Source organism: Babylonia areolata, chromosome 1 (genome assembly GCF_041734735.1).
Source record: "Babylonia areolata isolate BAREFJ2019XMU chromosome 1, ASM4173473v1, whole genome shotgun sequence".
Lineage (NCBI taxonomy): Eukaryota > Metazoa > Mollusca > Gastropoda > Neogastropoda > Buccinidae > Babylonia > Babylonia areolata.
This window is the reverse complement of record NC_134876.1, coordinates 39,543,974-39,565,311: the sequence shown is the minus strand read 5'-3', so window position 1 is coordinate 39,565,311 and position 21,338 is coordinate 39,543,974. Positions and strand designations below refer to the sequence as shown.

General features: G+C 43.4%; 1 protein-coding gene across 6 annotated transcripts in view; it reads left to right on the top strand.

Annotated features, from left to right (window-relative positions):
- Positions 1–21,338, top strand: part of LOC143282841 (uncharacterized) — a 146,847-nt gene that overhangs the window by 67,251 nt on the left and 58,258 nt on the right. For all 6 annotated transcript variants that reach the window (XM_076588699.1, XM_076588673.1, XM_076588691.1 and 3 more), the window contains exons 3-4: positions 16,424–16,476; positions 17,174–17,200. In XM_076588699.1, the coding sequence (XP_076444814.1) occupies positions 16,424–16,476; positions 17,174–17,200 (80 nt within the window). The remainder of the gene's footprint in view (positions 1–16,423; positions 16,477–17,173; positions 17,201–21,338) is intronic.

Below are 21,338 nucleotides of genomic sequence, written 5' to 3'. Positions count from 1 at the left end.
TTGCTGTTTTGTGTGCAATGAGGTATTGCTGTCCTTGCTGCACAATTTAGTAGTTGCTGTTTTGTGTGCAATGAGGTATTGCTGTCCTTGCAGCACAATTTAGTAGTTGTTGTTTTGTGTGCAATGAGGTATTGCTGTCCTTGCTGCACAATTGGTAGTTGCTGTTTTGTGTGCAATGAGGTATTGCTGCCCTTGCAGCACAATTTTGTAGTTGTTGTTTTGTGTGCAATGAGGTATTGCTGTCCTTATTGCACAATTGGTAGTTGCTGTTTTGTGTGCAATGAGGTATTGCTGCCCTTGCAGCACAATTTAGTAGTTGCCGTTTTGTGTGCAATGAGGTATTGCTGCCCTTGCTGCACAATTTAGTGGTTGTTGTTTTGTGTGCAATGAGGTATTGCTATCCTTGCTGCACAATTTAGTGGTGGTTGTTTTGTGTGCAATGAGGTATTGCTATCCTTGCTGCACAATTGAGTAGTTGCTGTTTTGTGTGCAATGAGGTATTGCTGCCCTTGCAGCACAATTTAGTAGTTGCTGTTTTGTGTGCAATGAGGTATTGCTGCCCTTGCTGCACAATTTAGTAGTTGTGTTTTGTGTGCAATGAGGTATTGCTGTTCTTGCTGCACAATTTAGTAGTTGCTGTTTTGTGTGCAGTGAGGTATTGCTATCCTTTCTGCACAATTTAGTAGTTGCTGTTTTGTGTGCAATGAGGTATTGCTGCCCTTGCAGCACAATTTTGTAGTTGTTGTTTTGTGTGCAGTGAGGTATTGCTGTCCTTGCTGCACAATTTAGTAGTTGCTGTTTTGTGTGCAATGAGGTATTGCTGCCCTTGCTGCACAATTTAGTGGTTGTTGTTTTGTGTGCAATGAGGTATTGCTGTCCTTGCTGCACAATTGAGTAGTTGTTTTTTCAAGCTGTCTGGACCTTTCCTTTCTGATTATTCTTTCATCCCGCTCCCCTGTCTTTTCATCTCCATTTTCTCCCGGATCATCTCACTCTTCTTCTGTTCCTCAACATTCGGGTTCTCCCTGCTACACTTCTGCTTCTAAACCATGATCATCGTTCAGTCCTGCTTCTTCTCAGTTCTGAATCATCATCACCATAGTCATCATCATCATCATCATCACAGTGTTCACTTTAATCTTCATCTTAATTATAATTACCATCATTATGTCCTTCGTCATCACCATTATCGTGATCATAATCATATTCTCCTTCTTCTTCATCTCAATCATTATCACCATCATTATATCCTTCGTTTTTTTAGTCATCATCGTCATCAGTGTAGCTTTCTCGTCCTCCTGCCCCCCCCCCCTCCCTCCTTCTCATTCTTCTTAATCAGTCGTCATTGTTTTATCCTTCTTTATCATCACCATATTAATATACCTTTCTTCATTTTAATAATCACTGAACAACTGAACGTGATACCCTTCGTCGTCATCATATCCTTCTTAATCATAACCATTATATCCTCCTCTTCTGCCTCAGTCTTTTCCCTCCTTTCTAACGTTATTCCTATCTTACTTACCAGTATTTGTGCAGAAAACACACCGGTGTTTACACTGTTTCGCGTGCGTCGGTTTGTCTGCCCGCCCCTTCAACTCCTGTCTCTTTGTCGCTTTCTCTCTGTTTCATCTTCCCTCTCCGTTCCTCGCTTATACCCACACGCTTCATATACCCGCCAAAGCGTCCAGAAGAAAGGTTTGTTTCTGTGCGACGTATCTCCTGAATACTCAGCCTTCCGACTGGCGGCACGGGCCAACCAGCGTTGCCGTCATGGCCCGTCAACAGACACGGAGGGAACATGAGCACGTGGATGCACGTCAGCAATGCTTTCAGTCAAGCTCTCCGCTGTAATCTGCACAACTTAAAAACTTATAAGCGAACATAACGTACCCATGCCTTCTAGTTCGTAAAGTGTGTGTGTGTGTGTGTGTGTGTGTGTGTGTTCCCTCTGGCCCCTCCTCTCTATCTCACCTTCTCTTTAACCTCCTCAAAATCATCTCAATGTACCCTTGTTAACATGAAATGGTCTCGACAAAGAAATCTGCAGTGAATGACCGGGAGAGTGAGTGAATGGTGTGTGTGTGTGTGTGTGTGTGTGTGTGTGTGTGTGGTGTTGTGTTGTGTTGTGTTGTGTTGTGTTGTGTTGTGTTGTGCTGTGTTGTGTTATGTCTGTATATGTGTGTGTTGTGTCTCTGTGTGTGTGTTTGTAAATTTGACTTGAGACTTACGAGCTGGCTTTTGTTCGCCTTGATATCCACACAGAAATGTAGAACTGAGATTGCCAAGCGTGAGATTGGGAACAGGTAGGCAAACTGTACCTCAGATGCCATCCGTTCAAACTAGAGACAGAGACAGAGAGAGACACAGAGCATTCAAGCAATACATGTAACATGTGCATCTAACAAACGTGCGGTTAACATATGTGTGTGAACCACTCCTTGGTCAGACCTTATTGGCTGGGCTTCGTGTATACCTACTACCCAAGGTCTGCAATATGTAATTCACGTACATACGTAAATGCGAAAGTATGCATTAGAAAGTGTGTATGCTCATGTAGTTTATCAATGTGTGCTTGAATGGATATTCTAGATTTTTTAGGCACTGGTGCGTTTGTTTTGTTGTCTGTCATGTGGTTTATCTACTCTAATCATATCTATGGACAAAATAGTCACCTCTCTCTCTCTCTCTCTCTCTCACACACACACACACACACACACACACACACACACACATTCGTGCAGACACAAACGCATGCACACACTCTATCACATATACATGTACGTGTGCACGAACACCAACACACACACACACACACACACACACACACACACACACACACACTTTCGCAAGCCCCCCACCACACGTTGCAAGACACAGGGAGGTGAGGGGGTACAGTTGATGGTTACCAGACTGGAGCCAATGGTAAGTCATTTCATAAAACTTCCCCCGCTCCTCGCAGCAGAAGAAATATGTGCTTTTGCCCTGATAAATGGGTCCCGTGCAGTTTGTTTGGGTAGGTGGCTGCTGTTGTGTGAGCTTTCCTGTTGTTCTCTGACGCTCTGTGAGTGTGTGTGTGTGTGTGTGTGTGTGTGTGTGTGTGTGTGTGCGCACGCGCGCGCACATGGTGTGTGTGTGTATGTCTGTATGTGTACATGTGTGCGCTGTGTGTATGTATGCGTATGTGTGTGAGTGCGAATGTGTGTGCATGCGTGCGCGCGTGTGTGTGTGTGTGTGTGTGTGTGTGTGCTTTCGGCAGAAGAGTCATACAGACGGAGTCACTCGGAGCAGATTTCTTTTCCTGTCAGCGGGATGAGCGAAATAATGCGTTTTGCTGTCCTCAAAGAGAGAAGATTTATTCGGGGGTATAACAAAAAAGACAGCCGCTAGACGGGGCCAGAAAAAAGAGAACGATTAATAAACTCCCTCTTCAAAGTGTTGTCTTCACCCTCATCCCCACCCCTCCTCCAGAAGGGCTCGGTGATAGCAAACAGCAGTGGAGTTTATAACTCGGGGGGACAAAGCCTGCATAGTTTCATTCACTTATTCCATTGTTCATCTAAACTCCAGTATCCGTGTCACTTCCATGAAGAGTTTACTGCCGCGGAGTGGAACAATACGTGACAACAGAAAGTATTCAATGACTGGCAAACAGGAATGATCAAACACGACACGAACAAGTGGAAGCCAAGTTTCATGTACAGAGTATCTATAAAACATGTTAGTAGAATAAAGAGCTATGAATATACTCTGTGTGTGTGTGTGTGTGTGTGTGTGTTTCTTTTTCTTTCTTTCTTTTTTTTTCCTCTTTTTTTTTAAGCACCCCGTGGAATGAAGACCGGTGGGAAGCCATTCAGTATGGCCAAAGGAATGTTACGTTTCACAAAAGATAAAAACATGCTTTCGAGCATATCAATTCTTGTGTGTTTACCAGGGAAGGGTCCACCCATAAAGTGCTTTATTCTTTGTCATGATGAAAATAAGATTGCAAAAGCTAGATATCCATTTCGATCTTTTAAAAATTGTTCTCCCGCACCCCCCTTTTTTTTGTGTGTTGGTTGATAGGGTTGTTGTTTTTTTTCGATCTTTTAAAAATATTTTTTTCTCACCCCCCACTTTTTTTTTGTTGGTTTATAGTTTGTTTTTGTTTTTGTTTTTTTTCATGTGGGCTGTGAAGGTTGCTGTTGCTTCTAAATCTATCTTCGATCTTTCTACAGCGAGTTTTCTCAGGCGGTAAAGTGTGACGTGGAAATATATCTTGACACCGTGTGAGTTTGTCCATCATGGAACAAGATTCTCTCTCTTTCTCTCGTTTGTCATGTGGGTGTTCGCATGCGTGTTGGTGCATTTGACGTTTCTGCGAATATTCGCGTGATATGCAGTTTTACGTGTAAGCTTTTCTCTTCTCCAGTCCTACTCCAGCCTACACCTCTACCATTCGTCCAAACGTTTTCAGTAGTTTCCTAGTATCTTCACTTCCTCAAGTCTTGATAAGTAATCATTTATTATTATTATTATTATTATTATCAAGGAAACGCTCGACAAAGGAATTGTACGGCGAACAAGACGTAACTGTTTACAGACTCGTGTTGTTTTGATCCGTGTCCACACAGAACACGTTCAAAGAGGACCTCATGCACTTCCACCGATAGTCCCTAAAGCATTAGTTTTTGTTTCACGCAAGTGTGTTGACCTTTTAGGGACCAGCAATGTCCTTCAATGATGCAATGCATGTTCCTATGAAAGTAACTCTCTCGAAATGCACTCCTGGTTGTTAGCCTTTTTTTTCTTTCTTTAATCAGACAAAACTTTGCTGTGTGAAATTTGGAGTTGAACAGCTGGTACATGAAGTTGTGTTCCCTGTGTTTTACTGCACGTCACAGTTGTCTCTTTATAAAAGTTCTGTTCCCCGAAGAAAGAATTCGGATAGTCCCCGTTTCCTGTCTAGAAGGGTTCAAGTCACTCTTTCTGACTGTCCACCTCTCTTTTTATCATTTCATTTCCATTCTTTGATTGCTTATTTATAAGATAGATAGATGCGCGCGCGCGCGCACGTGTGTGTGTGTGTGTGTGTTTGCTCAGCACACTATATAGGCATTACCCCATTGTTGCTCAGTATTACCTAGCATCCGGCAGATGAAAAGGCCCATGATGCGTACCCCTTGAAGAGAGCCTCAGTGTCAAACACCTCCCTGTTGAGTGCTGCCATTTACACCACACCAGCGACAAACCTTTTATCGGTGACTCACTAAGCACGCTGTTCGTGATTATCCACCCGGGACCTTTTTGGATTCGTCTTTTATCAGTGTTTTTACCCCCACACTTGTCAAATTGTCACTATATTTTTTTCATTTCCATTATGATTTCAACCCCGATATTACAGTCGAGGTGTGAATGAATGAAAACCACGGGAAGAAAACTGATAGGAAACTAAAAATTAATTCACAAAATTCACACACAAACGTATGTCACATTTAACATGAAAAAAAAAACCCCAGAAAAACTCACGAGTATTCGGTTCGTCAGTCTATGAAAACATCACACGTGTTTACAAAATAATTATATACACCTTTAGAAATAGAAAACAGTTTCACTAAGGTTCCAACACGTTTCAGGCAAAGCTCCCACTTTTGAGCTGGGAAGAGCCCTTCAGCGTTACCGAATCAAACAGCTGAACTGAACAGTTGAGACGGAGGCGAGGAGGGCAATCACTTTCATCGTCTATGAAAACTTTACTACATACGTAGAGGAAGAAACGAAACGTTCAAAAAATGAATTATTTCTATTGTCTTGGGGAAGGGTGGGGGTGGGGGGTTCTGTTATCATAAAAAGCGCATTCAAGAGGTGAAGGAAGGGGGTTGGGGTGAGGGGTGTTCAGGAGAAATGAATAGGAAAGGACGGTAGAGCTCATTTTTCAAAATTTTTATTGTGAATTGACAATTTTTGTCACTCGATCCTGGATTGCGTGTGGTATGGTGCTGACATGGTCCTGAGAGAGAGAGAGAGAGAGAGTCAGACAGAGACAGAAAGAGAAAGCATCTGCGCACGTTCTCCCAGGTACTTGTACACAAATATGAATATAGGTGTTGCGTAATTGATAGCTTGCTCTTTGTCTCTGTAAGTCTGTCCCCTCCGCACACACACACACACACACACACACACACGGGTAGGGGGAACGAAGCCGCACTTTACGATCGTTCCCAAGAAGACGACAGGCGTTGAAGCCAGTCTTCTACTTCCCCACTGTTTTCGAGGACCTCTTAAGTAGCGTGCGGGGAAAGGCTTCTTCAGGTTGACACACATACTTCAGCCCCCCCCCCCCTCTCCCTTCCCTCCCATCTCTCCCCATACACTCCATGGCCGCACTGCGTCTGACATGTCTTAGCTTTCTTTTTATTTCCCTCCTTCACTTCAACAACATAACATCGGGAAACGACTCACACGGCACGGCGGTGAAAGATCCAGACAGAGAGTGTGTGTGTGTGTGTGTGACAGGGAAAGAAGGGTGCAAGGGAGTGGGTTAAAGTGCAGACACACGCACAGGACTATGTCAAGGGTGAAGAGAAGACGAGGGCCTGCAGTGTGTCTGACGCCTTATCTTGCCTTCTGCGTGCGCTGGACTGTGTCCAGGAGGCCGTGTCCATCATGGGCCGACAGCAGAGAAAGGCTACAGCACATAGTTAATCTGACGATGAATTGATATCGTCAGCGTCTTAAGGGTCACGATATGAGAGATGTTTTCTTATATATATATGTGTGTGTATATGTATATATATATAATACTTTGAATAAAGTCAAGTCTTACATGTCAATATAAGTGGGTATTTGCAATAAATGGACAATGTTTTTAGGGCACAGATTCATCAGCCGTTGAGCACGAATGTTCATTCTGGAATGCGGAAGGAATGATGATACCACTTGAAAATGAAAATGGGTTCAGTTTTGCTGATCCAGTGAGTTTCCGGAATGATGCCCTAGTAGCAATGCGTCGGCATAGAAAGCGAGAGAATCTGAGCGCACTGGTTCGAATCCCACAGTCGCCAGTATTTTCTCCACCTCCACTAGACTTTGAGTGGTGGTCTGGACGCTAGTCATTCGGATGGAACTTTAAGCCGAGGTGTCGTGTGCATCATGCACTTAGCGCACGTAAAAGAACCCATGGCAGCAAACGAGTTGTCCCTGGCAAAATTCTGTAGAAAGACCCACTTCCATTGGAAACCAAATAAAATTGCAGGCAGAAAAATGGGTGGCTCTCTCAGTGTAACGACGCGCTCTCTTTGAGGAGAGCAGTCCGAATTTCACTCAGAGAAATCTGTTGTGACAAAAGAGTAATACAATATAATACAATACAATACAGTCAAAGAGGGATTTTATGCTGCGCCTACGTGCAAGGCGGAACATTCCTCGCAACAATTAACTGTGTTTGAGTGGTTGTCCGTGAAAGTCTCTCAGCTCTCCTATTCCAGGACATTGCTGGGGTCCTTCCGCTCTCTGCTTTTCCAAGTTTTCTGTTTTGTGGCAAGATTGCTGCGCCGACAACACGACTCGCGTAAATCTGCATTTCTTTTGCAGGCAGGCATGAACCTTTTTACAGATCTGTGCTTTAAAACATTGTCCATTCATTGCAGTGCCAACACATATTAACTTTATTCCGTGCAGTTTTGTTTGTCTCAAAAATAACATTCGTCTGAGAGAGAGAGAGAGGGTGTGGACAAGCGCATGTTTCTTGCGTGCTTTGCGCACGTGCCAGAGAAAGAGACCGTGAACTTCAACTCAGACAGGGATCGATGACACGGCAAACATGGTGATCACGTGCAACAAGTGCAGTGCAGCATGCAAACACGTTCATGTGTTTTGCAACTCAACGTGGAGATGGTGACATGTTTTCACACACACACACACACACACAAAATGTATCTCGCTCACCCGCTGATATGTGTATTGCGCGCTCGCGCTCGCGCGTATGTGTGTGTGTGTGTGTTATTTCCAGTTGTTCGTTGCTTATCGTTGCATCAGACTCTCTTTTTGTCCATCTTTTCTGATATTAATTTCATTGATTTACCTTTTCTCTTGGCTTCTGTATTACCTCTCGATATTTCATTTATTTTCTCACATTATTTCATATCCAAAGACCGAATGGGGAAAAGAGCGCCGTCCAGTTCGGATACATTACTACCCTTGTGAAGTAAAAGTTTCCTTTTGTTAAAGGAAAGGGGCGGAGTTTATCTATAAAAAGCGCGAGCACGTGTCCGGTAGAAATGTAAACATGTGGGAGGTAAAAGCAAAACAAAGACCGACTCACTGTTAGCGGAGAAAGATATCCGTGTACTCCTGCCACACAATGTGGTCGTTTACGGTTGCCAACGTCGAGGGGCTGTCTGCATGCTTTCCAATTCTCACCGGACAGTACCACGTGCTGGTGCTATTTTTATCTGACAGACACGTCTAGCGCAAACACAAACGGCTCTAGCTCCGCCCCTTTTCTCTGCATTCAAATTTTGTATTACGTGTAGCTGACACATTTTGTACTTTCCAAAGTCAATTCAGGTCTAGATTGGAAGCTGCTAGGCAAATCTCGCTCTCTGCCATAAATGAAGCCAAACCGTAGCTTTATTAGGCTTTTATTTTGAATAAACCTTCACCGACGTCACAGTGTCAGACTCTGGTGAGAAACTGGCTTGATTCAAATCGCCCGCCATTTATAGTCCGGTTCAGGCTTTAAATAAAACGGTTCCCTTTCGCCTCTCTCTGTCTGTGTCTCTGTCTGTCTGTCTGTCTGTCTCTTATTTCGCAACCTCTCATTAAAAAAGTTGGGGGGGGGGGGGGGGGGGTTGTGGGTGTTTTTTTTTTTATGGCGTCGAATAAAAGAACATATCAGAAGGCTTAACCGTCTTGTTTTTGTCTGATTGGCACTCCGCCAGGTTTTTTTTTTTTTTTTTTTTTCCCAGCTGTGGGAAATACTTGGCTTAATTGTTTGCAACTTTCCCGTCAGAACAGTTTCTCTCGCAGAGGAAAGACTAGTACCTTGACTAGAGGTGAATTATGTGGGGGTAAAAGGTATTCCAGTGACTGCAACAGGTATTAAGCAGTACAAGTCTTTGAATTACCCTGGAGGTACTGAAGAGAAGGGGGCGTCAACATCTTGATTTAGTGGGATTCGTTTCTGTGGTCGACACAAATTTCACCGGTGATAATCTTCTGGTGTCGTTTGTGTGTGTGTGTGTGTGTGTGTGTGAAAAGTGGAGACAGATGAGCGAGTCTTTCTGTCAACCCTGCTGTGCTGAGAATGGCTAAACTTGTGTGGTCTTTGGGTGACCAGTTTCTTCTTTTAATTAAATGAGCTCCAAGCCAAGGGATTCAGAACTTTCTACGCCAAATTTGTGGTTCGACTTGTTCGGTAAATGTGTGGGGGCTGGGGGGATGGGGGGGGGGGGTTGCAGAGGGAGGACGTTTTGGGGGGAATATCGGGCATGAATATATCTATATGTGTGTATGGGGAGGGGCGAATGTTTGTGTTTGTGTTTTAAGACGGGTGGTGGGGGTAATAGGGTAGCTGAGGGGTGAGGGGGTCGAAGGGTGTGAGTGCACGTGTGTTTTTATGAGTGTAGCAAAGAGGATCGATTTGACTGATGCAAAATAAAACTGCGTGGGGTCAGCCGTGTCTGCAAGTGACTATTACCAATCCATCAAACGTGTCTCAAGCTGTGGCAGACGCCTACAGGCGTCACGGCATTTTCTTGCGGTGCGTTACCTGCAGGAGAAGTGGAGCATGTAATTGGCAGCTTGGCTTACAGCCCACGCTTCGCTCCAGAACTGATGATGCTTCGACGCCACATTGCAATATGCTCAAAGCATTTACTGTTGAAACAAAAAGAGGGAAAATAATGTCGGTATCTTTGACCGTGAATCGTGCGGCTTTTCTTGTCTGTTTTGTAAATCAGTCTATTGGCGTGTACAGTAACATGTTGGTTTGTAAATTGGTGGAAGTACTTCCGTATACGGATTTATGTAGTTGCATTTTGGTGATTTTAAAAATATTCCTTTTTATTTTTTTACAGTTTTGGTACTAAGAATTGAGTGGCACTGACCCCAGCCGCAAACGTTTAAGCGTTGAAATAAACCACACTAGAAGCACATATGCACATCATAGGTTAAATACGGATGTCTAAACTGAGTTAAGAAGCTGTTCGTCGGTTACATTTAACTAAACTATCACAATAGAAATCGCCTTTACGAGCGAGCGATTGCTTGGAGCGACAAGCTAACTACACAACACAGATCGCCGTAATTCCTCCTCCTGACGGGATGGTTCACAGACAGCCGATGATGTCGGGCAGTGAAACGAGTTCTTTCAGTGTCAGTCCCGTCGTGATAGTGGTTATCTCCGTCCTCTTGCGATGATAAGCTGTCAGCAGCAGCAGCAGCAGCTTGGAGACACCTGCCTGTGTGGCATGAGAGGGAAAGGCATGGCCTGAAATCCGGAGGAAAACACGGGGTGATAGCTGTGGATGTGGTTAATGGAGGACTGAGGTCCATCAGTACGCGCGCTGGCAGTTTCTTGACTCGTTAGTTTGAAAGTTCTGACTTATTAAGGAAGTATCTTGACTCAGTAGTTAGGATAGATCCTGGCTCGTTGCATAGGAAGTTTCTTGACTCGTTCGGTAGGAAATATCAGAAAGTAGCTTGATTCGGGAAATTTCAGTCTTGACTAATTAGTTAAAAATCATCTTAATTCGTTACTTAGGTTCTTCATTCCTTCCCCTAATCCTGACTCTCTCTCACCTTTGAATTCTAATTTGAAGTGTATGAAATGCTAATTTCTTATACATAATGTCACAGTTTCATATCATGATCATGTAATATTCTTGTCTAAAGTGCAGATCTCTAAGAAATGTACGCCTGGCTTGTTTGTTTCAAGCGAGTTTTCCATTTCTTTCTCATTTTCCACTCGATATGGCTTTCATGGTAGTTGTTGAAAGAAAACACATGACGCAGCTGAAAAGATATCTTTTAACCTTGAACTGATGAGAGATAGCAGGCATTTCAACACGAGTTGCAAACTACTCTCGTGGCTAATGATATCCGGCTGTGCCATGCCGTGAAATGGTAAAACGTGGACAACATTAAAGTACAGCCACCAAGGCCTTGAAAATGTTTTGTGCGGAAAACAATATTGTGCACACAGCGAGAGCAGCTTTGTCGTGCTGTGTGTTTGTTTGTGTGTGTGTGGGGGGGGGGGGGGGGGGGGAGGGGGAGATGCTTGGTGGGTGTGAGTGTATGCGTGTGTGTGTGTGGGACGGATACGTGTTCTTTCTTTAACATCTCACTTTAAATCAATATATATATATATATATATATATATATATATATATATATAATATATACATACACACACATGTGTGTGTGTGTTGTGAGAGAAGGCGGATCCAAGACAACGCAGTGCAATGTAATGTAAAACAAAAGGTGTAGGAGAAAGAAGGAGGGGGGATGTGGGGGGGGGGGGAGATGAAACAAAGATTACAAAGGGGCTTGGGAGGGAGAAAGATAGACGGACAGATAGACAGTCAGAGGTGGGGAGAGAAGCTAGAGAGAAAGATAGTCGTTGTTTTTGTTTTTCTATAGATAGGTTTCAAAGTTTCAACTGACTGTTTGTTGCCCAGAGAAAAAAAATCACTCCCTGTTGATTTTTCCCCAAGGAAAAAAACAACCCCACTCCCATCAGGAAATCAACAGTCACCTCCTAGCAGGATTAAAAGAAAGACAACCCAAACAAATAAAACAGTGCTTTTTCGTAATGAATTGACATGATTATGTGACTTTTATTCACGCGATCCCTTTCGCTCCAGCGTACAGTTCAAAGCAATATGAATATGCATGCTTTCCTTTCAACTTGCGTCTCGACAAAGAAACAATGTGAGTTGAAATCATTTTGTGTGCAGTTGTAAGTTCCTGCAAACACTTGTGATTACTGACACTGACCGGGGAGTGGGCGTTGGTTGTTTTTTTTGTTTTTTGTTTTTGTTTTTGTTTGTTTTTTCCCAAGGAAAGCAATACCCCCAAAGTGCTTGTTTTTGTGCCTTTTTTATTTATTTATTTTTTTTAATCCTGCAGTATTATTTTTTCCGGCGACACGGGGTCCGGGTCCAGATGGTAAAGATCGGGGTGTTGATGGGGGGCTGGTGAACTCATCACTGTGCTGCTGCACTGGTTCACTTCTTCATACTCGAGGGTGGAAATGAACAAGTCAGAAACGGAGAAGTAACCTGAAAATGACGTCATACAGGCACCATCTTCGTTTGCCTGCCTGTCTCTCTCTGTGTAGCTGTCTCTGTCTGTCAGTTCCTGTCTCTCTGTCTCTCTATCTCACCATACACGCACGCACACACAAACGCGCGCGCGTACGCGCACACGCACAAACACGCACGTGCGCGCGCGCACACACACACACACACACACACACACGCACGCGCGCGCGCACATACACACACAAACACACGTGCGCGCCCGGGCACGCACGCACGCACGCGCACACACACAATTTATTCTGTCTCTCCCTCTCTCTCTCTCTCTACACACACACACACACACACACACACATATGTGTGTGTGTGTGTGTATTATGTGCATATATGTGTGCGTGTGTGTGTTTGTGTTTGTGTGCCTTTTTATATTTCAGTCCCCTGTGTGTTTTATCATAACCATGCTTGTGCATTTATTTAGTATTGTGTGGGTCGGGGACTGAATGTAAAAAAATCATTATCGTCAGGAATAAATAATTTTATCTTGTTTTCTGTGTGTGTGTGTGTGTGTGTGTGTGTGTGTGTGTGTGTGTGTGTGTGTGTGCGTGCGTGCGTGTGTGTGCGTGTGACCAGCACGAGCTTTAGTCGGTCCTGTCTGATTGGTGTCTCAGAGTGATTTGCAGGGTGATTACATGAACAAGCAGTTAACGGCCAGAACCACAAACTGCAGCCCCTATACATCTTTGTAGATACATGACAGCTGATATTTGCCAGCCGCATACAACGGATTTGAACCAAATGCCAGTTGTTTTGGCACTGCTGTTTTGGTTTCAGCCTACATGTGTTGGCAGCTAGCAGAGAGAGAGAGAGGCACTCATGAGTGTGAAGATGGTCGCCATGTCATCGTGTCACGGCTATCTGTAAAACAAAACATTGGTATTCTTCGTTTGTTTTATGCTTACGCATTTAACACAGTGATGTAAACAAGACGTACTGACACTTCAGCTGATAATCCGTCCCTCTCACACTGTCTGTCTGTCTGTCTCTGTTTTTTGTCTGTCTGTTTGTCTGTATGTCTCTCTCTTAAAGAACGTATGCAATACACATGCACAAGCATGGGCATTGACGCACTCTCGCGCGCATTCAAACGCAGATGCAAAAAAGAGAGGGGGAGAGAAGGGGTCATACCTCTGCGACCCATGTCGTGGTAGGTTTACCTTGACAGAAGGTTTAATAAAAAATTATATGGGTGATAGGTGTGTATGTACAGTGCTGTGTGATCTGTCATTACTTTGTTCAGTCCTTCAGTCCTATCGGTCAGTCTGATACTCCACTATGGTGACGTGTCTGGCTGTTCTGTTTTACTCGTCCCCCACCCCACCCCCCATGAAGCGAAATGAATTACAAGAGCCGTTTTAATAACTGAGCTGTGATGGTGTACCATACATCACGAACACCCTTTCCCCTGTCTTCCATACGTAACATTATCAGCGACAGCTGTTCGTTTGAAGTGGACGTTGTTCATCGCGTCGACCCCACAGGCAGTGCATAAAGGACAGAGATTCATCTGTACATGACTGTATTTCCGCAATACTTCCTACTAAAAGGAAGGAGGTGTGTATATGATGAGGTCTGCATGTTCGTTACTTCGCGCTCACCATGGACTCTTGAGACGTCTGCTAAATTCTACGAAAATGAAAGTGGTCTGTTGCATGCACAGTTGATGACCGTCACGAAGCGGTGAACGTTGTGAGCAGTGCTATTTGTGAGTGTAGATCGTGCGTTCTGAACGTGATCTTTGTACACAGAACTACTCAGTTGCGTCAAAGGAAAAGTCGAGATTGTAGAACAAACAAGAGAGGCAAGGCCTTCAAGACTCACTTGTGATACACTTTAAAAAATTAAAAAAAATCCAAGCTTTTTATGTATTGAGTATAATTTCAAAATGTAATGTTTAAGATGAGAAAAATCAGTTTAAAGCAAATTAAGTCCCCTAGCATTAATTACAGAGTAATTTCCCTTTTTTACTATCTGCACCAAAAACGTTTGCAAAATAAATAAAACTTCCATGCTTCGCAAAAGAAGTTCCTGTTTGAACAAAAAATGATAATAATGACTGCTCTTGTTGTTGGGTCAGAATATCAGATCAAAGTGCCAAGTTTAGAGAATACAAAAAATATAAATATAACAGTAAATGCAGTTTGCATATAATTATACTTCATTTTTTATTTTTTTGTGCCCATCCCAGAGGTGCAATATTGTTTTGAACAAGATGACTGGAAAGAACTGAATTTTTCCTATTTTTATGCCTAATTTGGTGTCAACTGACAAAGTATTTGCAGAGAAAATGTCAATGTTAAAGTTTACACACACGCGCGCGCGCACACACACACACACACACACACAGACAACGGAACACCGGGTTAAAACATAGACTCACTTTGTTTACACAAGTGAGTCAAAAACTGCGGTGGTTGGTGAGGAATGTGGGGGTGGGGGTTCAGGCTCTGTGCGTATTTTGACTGACGATAGACTGACAGAGACAAAAAATTGATCTTGCGAGCAATTTAAATTCATTTAATAAATAGTTCAAGTTCCCCATGAATGGCTGGTAGACTGGTTTTTGAGACTGTAAAATTGGTATGCACAACAAAATATTTATGTGTGTACGGGTGCAAAAATAACGCGCGTGCATTCGCGAAATTCGGGGTACGCTCACAGCACGTGCAACAATAACTGTGCTGGTAAGAGGGAAGAAAGGAAGGAAAGAAGGGTATTGCGTGTCAAGCAAGCTGTTTTGTTTAGCTCTGAACAGCGAGTGGAAATTCCGAATATAAAAAAAGCTTTTCTTTTTTTTCTTTTCTTTTTAAATCTGCACGTGATTTATGTTTATGCTGATACTGAATGGAGACGCACTCTAACATCGGTGCCTCGTGTTTTTAGCTTGCGCTTAAATAAACTTTGCGGGGTATACCCGAATGCGACGACCGCCCCCAACCCTCTCTCTCTGTCTCTGTGTTTCTCTGACTGTGTGTCTTCCTCTCTTTCTCTCTATTTCTGTTTCTCTCTCAGACACGAGGAAACCATAAGTGTTTGTTCCTGCAGCTTGTGTTTATCTCCCTGTCTGGTTTCACCCCATGATACAACCACCCCAGTAAATGGGCTCTCCGATAAACCTGTCACACACACGTCCTGCCTGCAGAATGGTTGCGCCTCTCTCTCTCTCTCTCCTCCCCCCTCCCTCCGCACCCCCTCCCCACCCCCGTCTCTATCTCTCTGCCTCCCCCCCACCCCCCGCCTCTCTCTCCCTTTTTCGTTCATATCATCATAACTGATTTTTATTCTACCAGCTTGTCGACGTAGAATGAAAATAATATTTGGTGATGCATGCGAGGTCGTGAACCTGTGAGAGTTGCACGCGTGTCAGAAATGCCTGGGCGTGCGCGAGACTGCGAGAGGAAGTTTGCATTGGTGTGGTGTGTATGTATTCATGTATTGTAACGTTTGCGTGAGCACTGGTAGTACATGTGTGTATCTTTGTACTTCTCAGAGCGAGTGTTTGCTGAAGCGTACAGAATGTTCTGGAACAAGCATATGGGGCATATCCACAGAAATACAGTCGTTGGTGGATATTGTTGTTGCTACAATCAGCTTCAGATCCACTCTGTGAGTTGACAGATTCAAACGCTTCCCAGTCGGCCGCTGCTCTTTCTCTGTCTCTGGACCTCATGCTTGAGATGGGCTCCTCCTTTCGCTTCATCAAATATCTACACTCGGCTCTTTCAAGTGTGATCATAAAACCTACCTCTGTCCAAAATCACTCCCACCTCGCTCCCTCTTGTTCCAATGCCTTTCAGTCTGCACGGATTTTTTAATTTTTCATTTGATTATTCTAATTTTTGCATTTAGTTCTTTTTCACCTCTCTGAATCAGAGTTGGGCATGTATGTTAATGACTGATGTGAAAGCGCTTTGTTTTAACTCTCATAAAAGTCAGCGCTGTAGGAACTATTTTGTTTCATTTCATTTTTTTTTAATTATTATTATTTGATAATGTGATGGCTCAGTGGGTTAACTTCCTGTCGTTTACTTACATGGCGTATTTTTGAAACGGTTGTCAAGCTGTTTTTGTTGTTGTTGTTTTTTCCACACAAGTTAATGAGTGATATCGATGATGTGTTGCAGGTCTTCCCGGCATTCCAGGACCAAGGGGATTGAAGGGGGAGCCCGGCCTGAAGGTATGGAGCAGTCAGTCCTCTCTTCGCCCCTCCCTCTGTGGCCCGTTTTGTTAACACAGGTCTTCCTGATCCATCATGCAGTCCCCCCTCCCCCCTATTCCCGTTTCCCTCCCTTCCCGCTCTTATTAAAAGACCGCAGCAAGAATGATAACTTGTCATTTTTCCTGATACTCGTTGGCATTCATAGGACATAATTTACGCCTGCAATGTTAGATTTTTTCCCCAAACACCTTCATCAAATGTGGGTGTGTTATCGGGCAAATGGTTAATTAATAGCTTGAACTGCGTTTGTTGTATCAGCCGTGACGATTTCCAGTGCCCCCTTTTTGATGTTGAGCAGAGCTGATAAAGCGAAAGTTTTCTCATCTGTCCTAAGCCGAGAAAAATGTAATCTGTCTTATACACCGCAATGTAATCAGTGGAGCCAAGTGAGTGGTTTTCCAGATAAGATATATTGTTGTACATGAACAGGTGTCTTAGTTTACATTGATGTGTATCAACATGTCGTCGGTAAAAATGATGAATATAAACAGGTGTCTTAGGTGATATTGATGCACATCAACAGGTGTCCAAAGAAACATTATTGCATATTTAAGTAATATCGAAACATATCAGCCGGTCTCTTAGGTAATATTGATGGCTATCAATAGGTGTCTTTTGGGGCATTGTATGTTGACAAAATGCTTTTATCTTTCAGGGTTCCAAAGGAGTTAGCGGATTTCCGGTAGATCACTGTTTCATTGTTTGTCTCAATTCACGCTGTCTTGTGTATCACGTTTCATGTGTATCGCTGCTTCTGCTTCGCTTATTTTGTGTACTCGCTGTGTATCGACTGGATTGGTCTTTTCTAGTCTTTGTTAATTATTATAATCAGTTCAGTCTGCAGCTAAATGGACTCGCCCTCAAACCGGTACGTTTACTGAAAATCATAATAGCGTACATTAACAAAGTTATCATTATTATGGATATTGTGTCCGGGTATGTGTTCGATTAGGTGTGTGTGTGTGTGTGTGTGTGTTGTGCGCTCGCATGTATTTATTGTATTATGTTGTATTTCTCTTTTTATCACAACAGATTTCTCTGTGTGAAATTCGGGCTGCTCTCCCCAGGGAGAGCGCGTGGATACACTACAGCGCCACCCTTTTTTTGTATTTTTTCCTGCGTGCAGTTTTATTTGTTTTTCCTATCAAAGTGGATTTTTCTACAGATTTTGCCAGGAACAACACTTTTGTTGCCGTGGGTTCTTTTACGTACGCTAAGTGCATGCTGTACACGGGACCTCGGTTTATTGTCTCATCCAAATGACTAGCGTCCAGACCACCACTCAAGGTCTAGTGGAGGGGGAGAAAATGTCGGCGGCTGAGCCGTGATTCGAACCAGCGCGCTCAGATTCTCTCGCTTCCTAGGCGGACGCGTTACCTCTCGGCCATCACTCCACATACGTACATGGATGTGTGTGTATGTAATATGAATTGCATTGTTATATGTATCACCGAAGATTCAAAAGGAAAAAAGAACAGAAGACCAACCATGTTCCAAAATTGTTAGCCATCACACATACTTCACACAAAACAGAGGAACAGTTTTTGTCGCATTACTTTGACATGTGAAACAGATACTCCTTGGGTCAAACTGCCACAGGAAACATAGAGCTTCGTTCTTAAGAGACATCACCAGAGATCTGCTGCGTAGTCTGTCAAGACAGCTTCCTGTCTGGGCATGAATCAGCAACAAATAAGGCCTTTTCCAGAAAGGTTGTGAAGTTACTGTTTTTGACCAAAGTATTGGCTGCGAATGATGACCGTGTGTTTGACACGGAAAAGTGCCGGTGTTTTAAGTTTTAAGAAAAATGAATAAGGTAAGAAAGAAAGTCATTTACCAGAAGACAGTATAATTTTTCTGGATACCAATTATCTATATAACAGATTTCCTTTTGCATATTTTAAGCCACACACACACACACACACACACACACACACACACACACACACACACACACACACACATACACACACTCTCTCTCTCTTTCGCTCTTTCACGTAACTATAAAAAGATTGTAAACGATGACAGAAAAGGAGTCCATTTTAATGTCAGACTGGTTTCTGTCACAAAACGATTGTTCCTGTTAAGGGCTTCGTGAGCCACGTCCTCGTCATGAACTTTTAGGCTAGATCCATTTGGGGAGACTTCTTCAGCCAAACTGTTTTGGTATAATGTATGTAGAGTGCACTAATTATGCATTTCAAGAGATCTTCTAGAAATATATGGGGGAAGTATTACACATTGGAGAAGTCCAGCCCCGTAATAGATCCATGCTCTTCTTCCTGGCGTTGTTAGAATGTGAACCAAAATCACTTCCAGGGGACGACAGGGAGGTGCCAGGAGAGAGAACATGAGAGGGGTGAGGTATCATTTTGACAGTCTACATGAGAGGGGTGAGGTATCATTTTGACAGTCTACATGAGAGGGGTGAGGTATCATTTTGACAGTCTCCTTGAGAGGGGTGAGATATCATTTTGACAGTCTCCTTGAGAGGGGTGAGGTATCATTTTGACAGTCTACATGAGAGGGGTGAGGTATCATTTTGACAGTCTACATGAGAGGGGTGAGGTATCATTTTGACAGTCTACATGAGAGGGGTGAGGTATCATTTTGACAGTCTCCTTGAGAGGGGTGAGATATCATTTTGACAGTCTACATGAGAGGGGTGAGGTATCATTTTGGCAGTCTACTTGAGAGGGGTGAGGTATCATTTTGACAGTCTCCTTGAGAGGGGTGAGATATCATTTTGACAGTCTATATGAGAGGGGTGAGATATCATTTTGACAGTCTCCTTGAGAGGGTGAGGTATTTTGAGGTATCATTTTGACAGCCTCCTTGAGAGGGGTGAGGTATCATTTTGACAGTCTACATGAGAGGGGTGAGGTATCATTTTGACAGTCTCCTTGAGAGGGTGAGATATCATTTTGACAGCCTCCTTGAGAGGGGTGAGGTATCATTTTGACAGTCTACATGAGAGGGGTGAGGTATTTTGAGGTATCATTTTGACAGCCTCCTTGAGAGGGGTGAGGTATCATTTTGACAGTCTACATGAGAGGGGTGAAGTATCATTTTGACAGTCTACTTGAGAGGGGTAAGGTATTTTGAGGTATCATTTTGACAGTCTCCTTGAGAGGGGTGAGATATCATTTTGACAGTCTACATGAGAGGGGTGAGGTATCATTTTGACAGTCTCCTTAAGAGGGGTGAGGTATCATTTTGGCAGTCTACTTGAGAGGGGTGAGATATCATTTTGACAGTCTACATGAGAGGGGTGAGGTATCATTTTGGCAGTCTACTTGAGAGGGGTGAGGTATCATTTTGACAGTCTACGTGAGAGGGGTGAGGTATCATTTTGGCAGTCTCCTTGAGAGGGGTGAGATATCATTTTGACAGTCTACTTGAGAGGGGTGAGGTATTTTGAGGTATCATTTTGACAGTCTACTTGAGAGGGGTGAGGTATCATTTTGACAGTCTCCTTGAGAGGGGTGAGATATCATTTTGACAGTCTACTTGAGAGGGGTGAGGTATCATTTTGACAGTCTACTTGAGAGGGGTGAGGTATCATTTTGACAGTCTCCTTGAGAGGGGTGAGATATCATTTTGACAGTCTACTTCAGAGGGGTGAGGTATTTTGAGGTATCATTTTGACAGCCTCCTTGAGAGGGGTGAGATATCATTTTGACAGTCTACTTGAGAGGGGTGAGGTATCATTTTGAGTCTACTTGAGAGGGGTGAGGTATCATTTTGACAGTCTCCTTGAGAGGGGTGAGATATCATTTTGAGTCTACTTGAGAGGGGTGAGGTATCATTTTGACAGTCTCCTTGAGAGGGGTTAGGTATCATTTTGAGTCTACTTGAGAGGGGTGAGATATCATTTTGACAGTCTACTTGAGAGGGGTGAGGTATCATTTTGAGTCTACTTGAGAGGGGTGAGGTATCATTTTGACAGTCTCCTTGAGAGGGGTGAGATATCATTTTGACAGTCTCCTTGAGAGGGGTGAGGTATCATTTTGAGTCTACTTGAGAGGGGTGAGGTATCATTTTGACAATCTCCTTGAGAGTGGTGAGATATCATTTTGAGTCTCCTTGAGAGGGGTGAGATATCATTTTGAGTCTCCTTGAGAGGGGTGAGATATCATTTTGAGTCTCCTTGAGAGGGGTGAGGTATCATTTTGAGTCTCCTTGAGAGGGGTGAGGTATCATTTTGAGTCTCCTTGAGAGGGGTGAGGTATCATTTTGAGTCTCCTTGAGAGGGGTGAGGTATCATTTTGACAGTCTCCTTGAGAGGGGTGAGGTATCATTTTGAGTCTCCTTGAGAGGGGTGAGGTATCATTTTGACAGTCTCCGCTGTCGTGATTAAGGGCAGGAGTGATATAAAATCAGAAACTTTCCTGACCATATTTATCCGTGAGACTGATAAGAAGGAAACTGTTCTGTCACGGGTGAAGAAACCTTTTTAGCACGGTGAGCATGTACATTCTCCCAAAAGGAAAGTTATAGGCCAAACATTCAGAATCTCGGGTTTTCAAGGGAGAGATTGCCCCGAAAGATGTCAGATGATAGCAATCATGATAAAGATTGTGTATCGTATGTTACAGTGCGTACCACTTCAGTTTGTACAGATATTTCGAGCAGCTTTCGCAAGAAGAAAAACAAGACAACAGCGGGGGCTGGCGCTATTGGTAGAGGGCAAATTGTGAAAGTTGTTTGTGATGTAGGACATTGTTATATTTTGTTCATATGCAGGGCATTCAGAGCAAACGTACTGTAATTGCAATTCTGTGTAATTTAATCTAAATATGCTGGCCAATCTCTTTTTT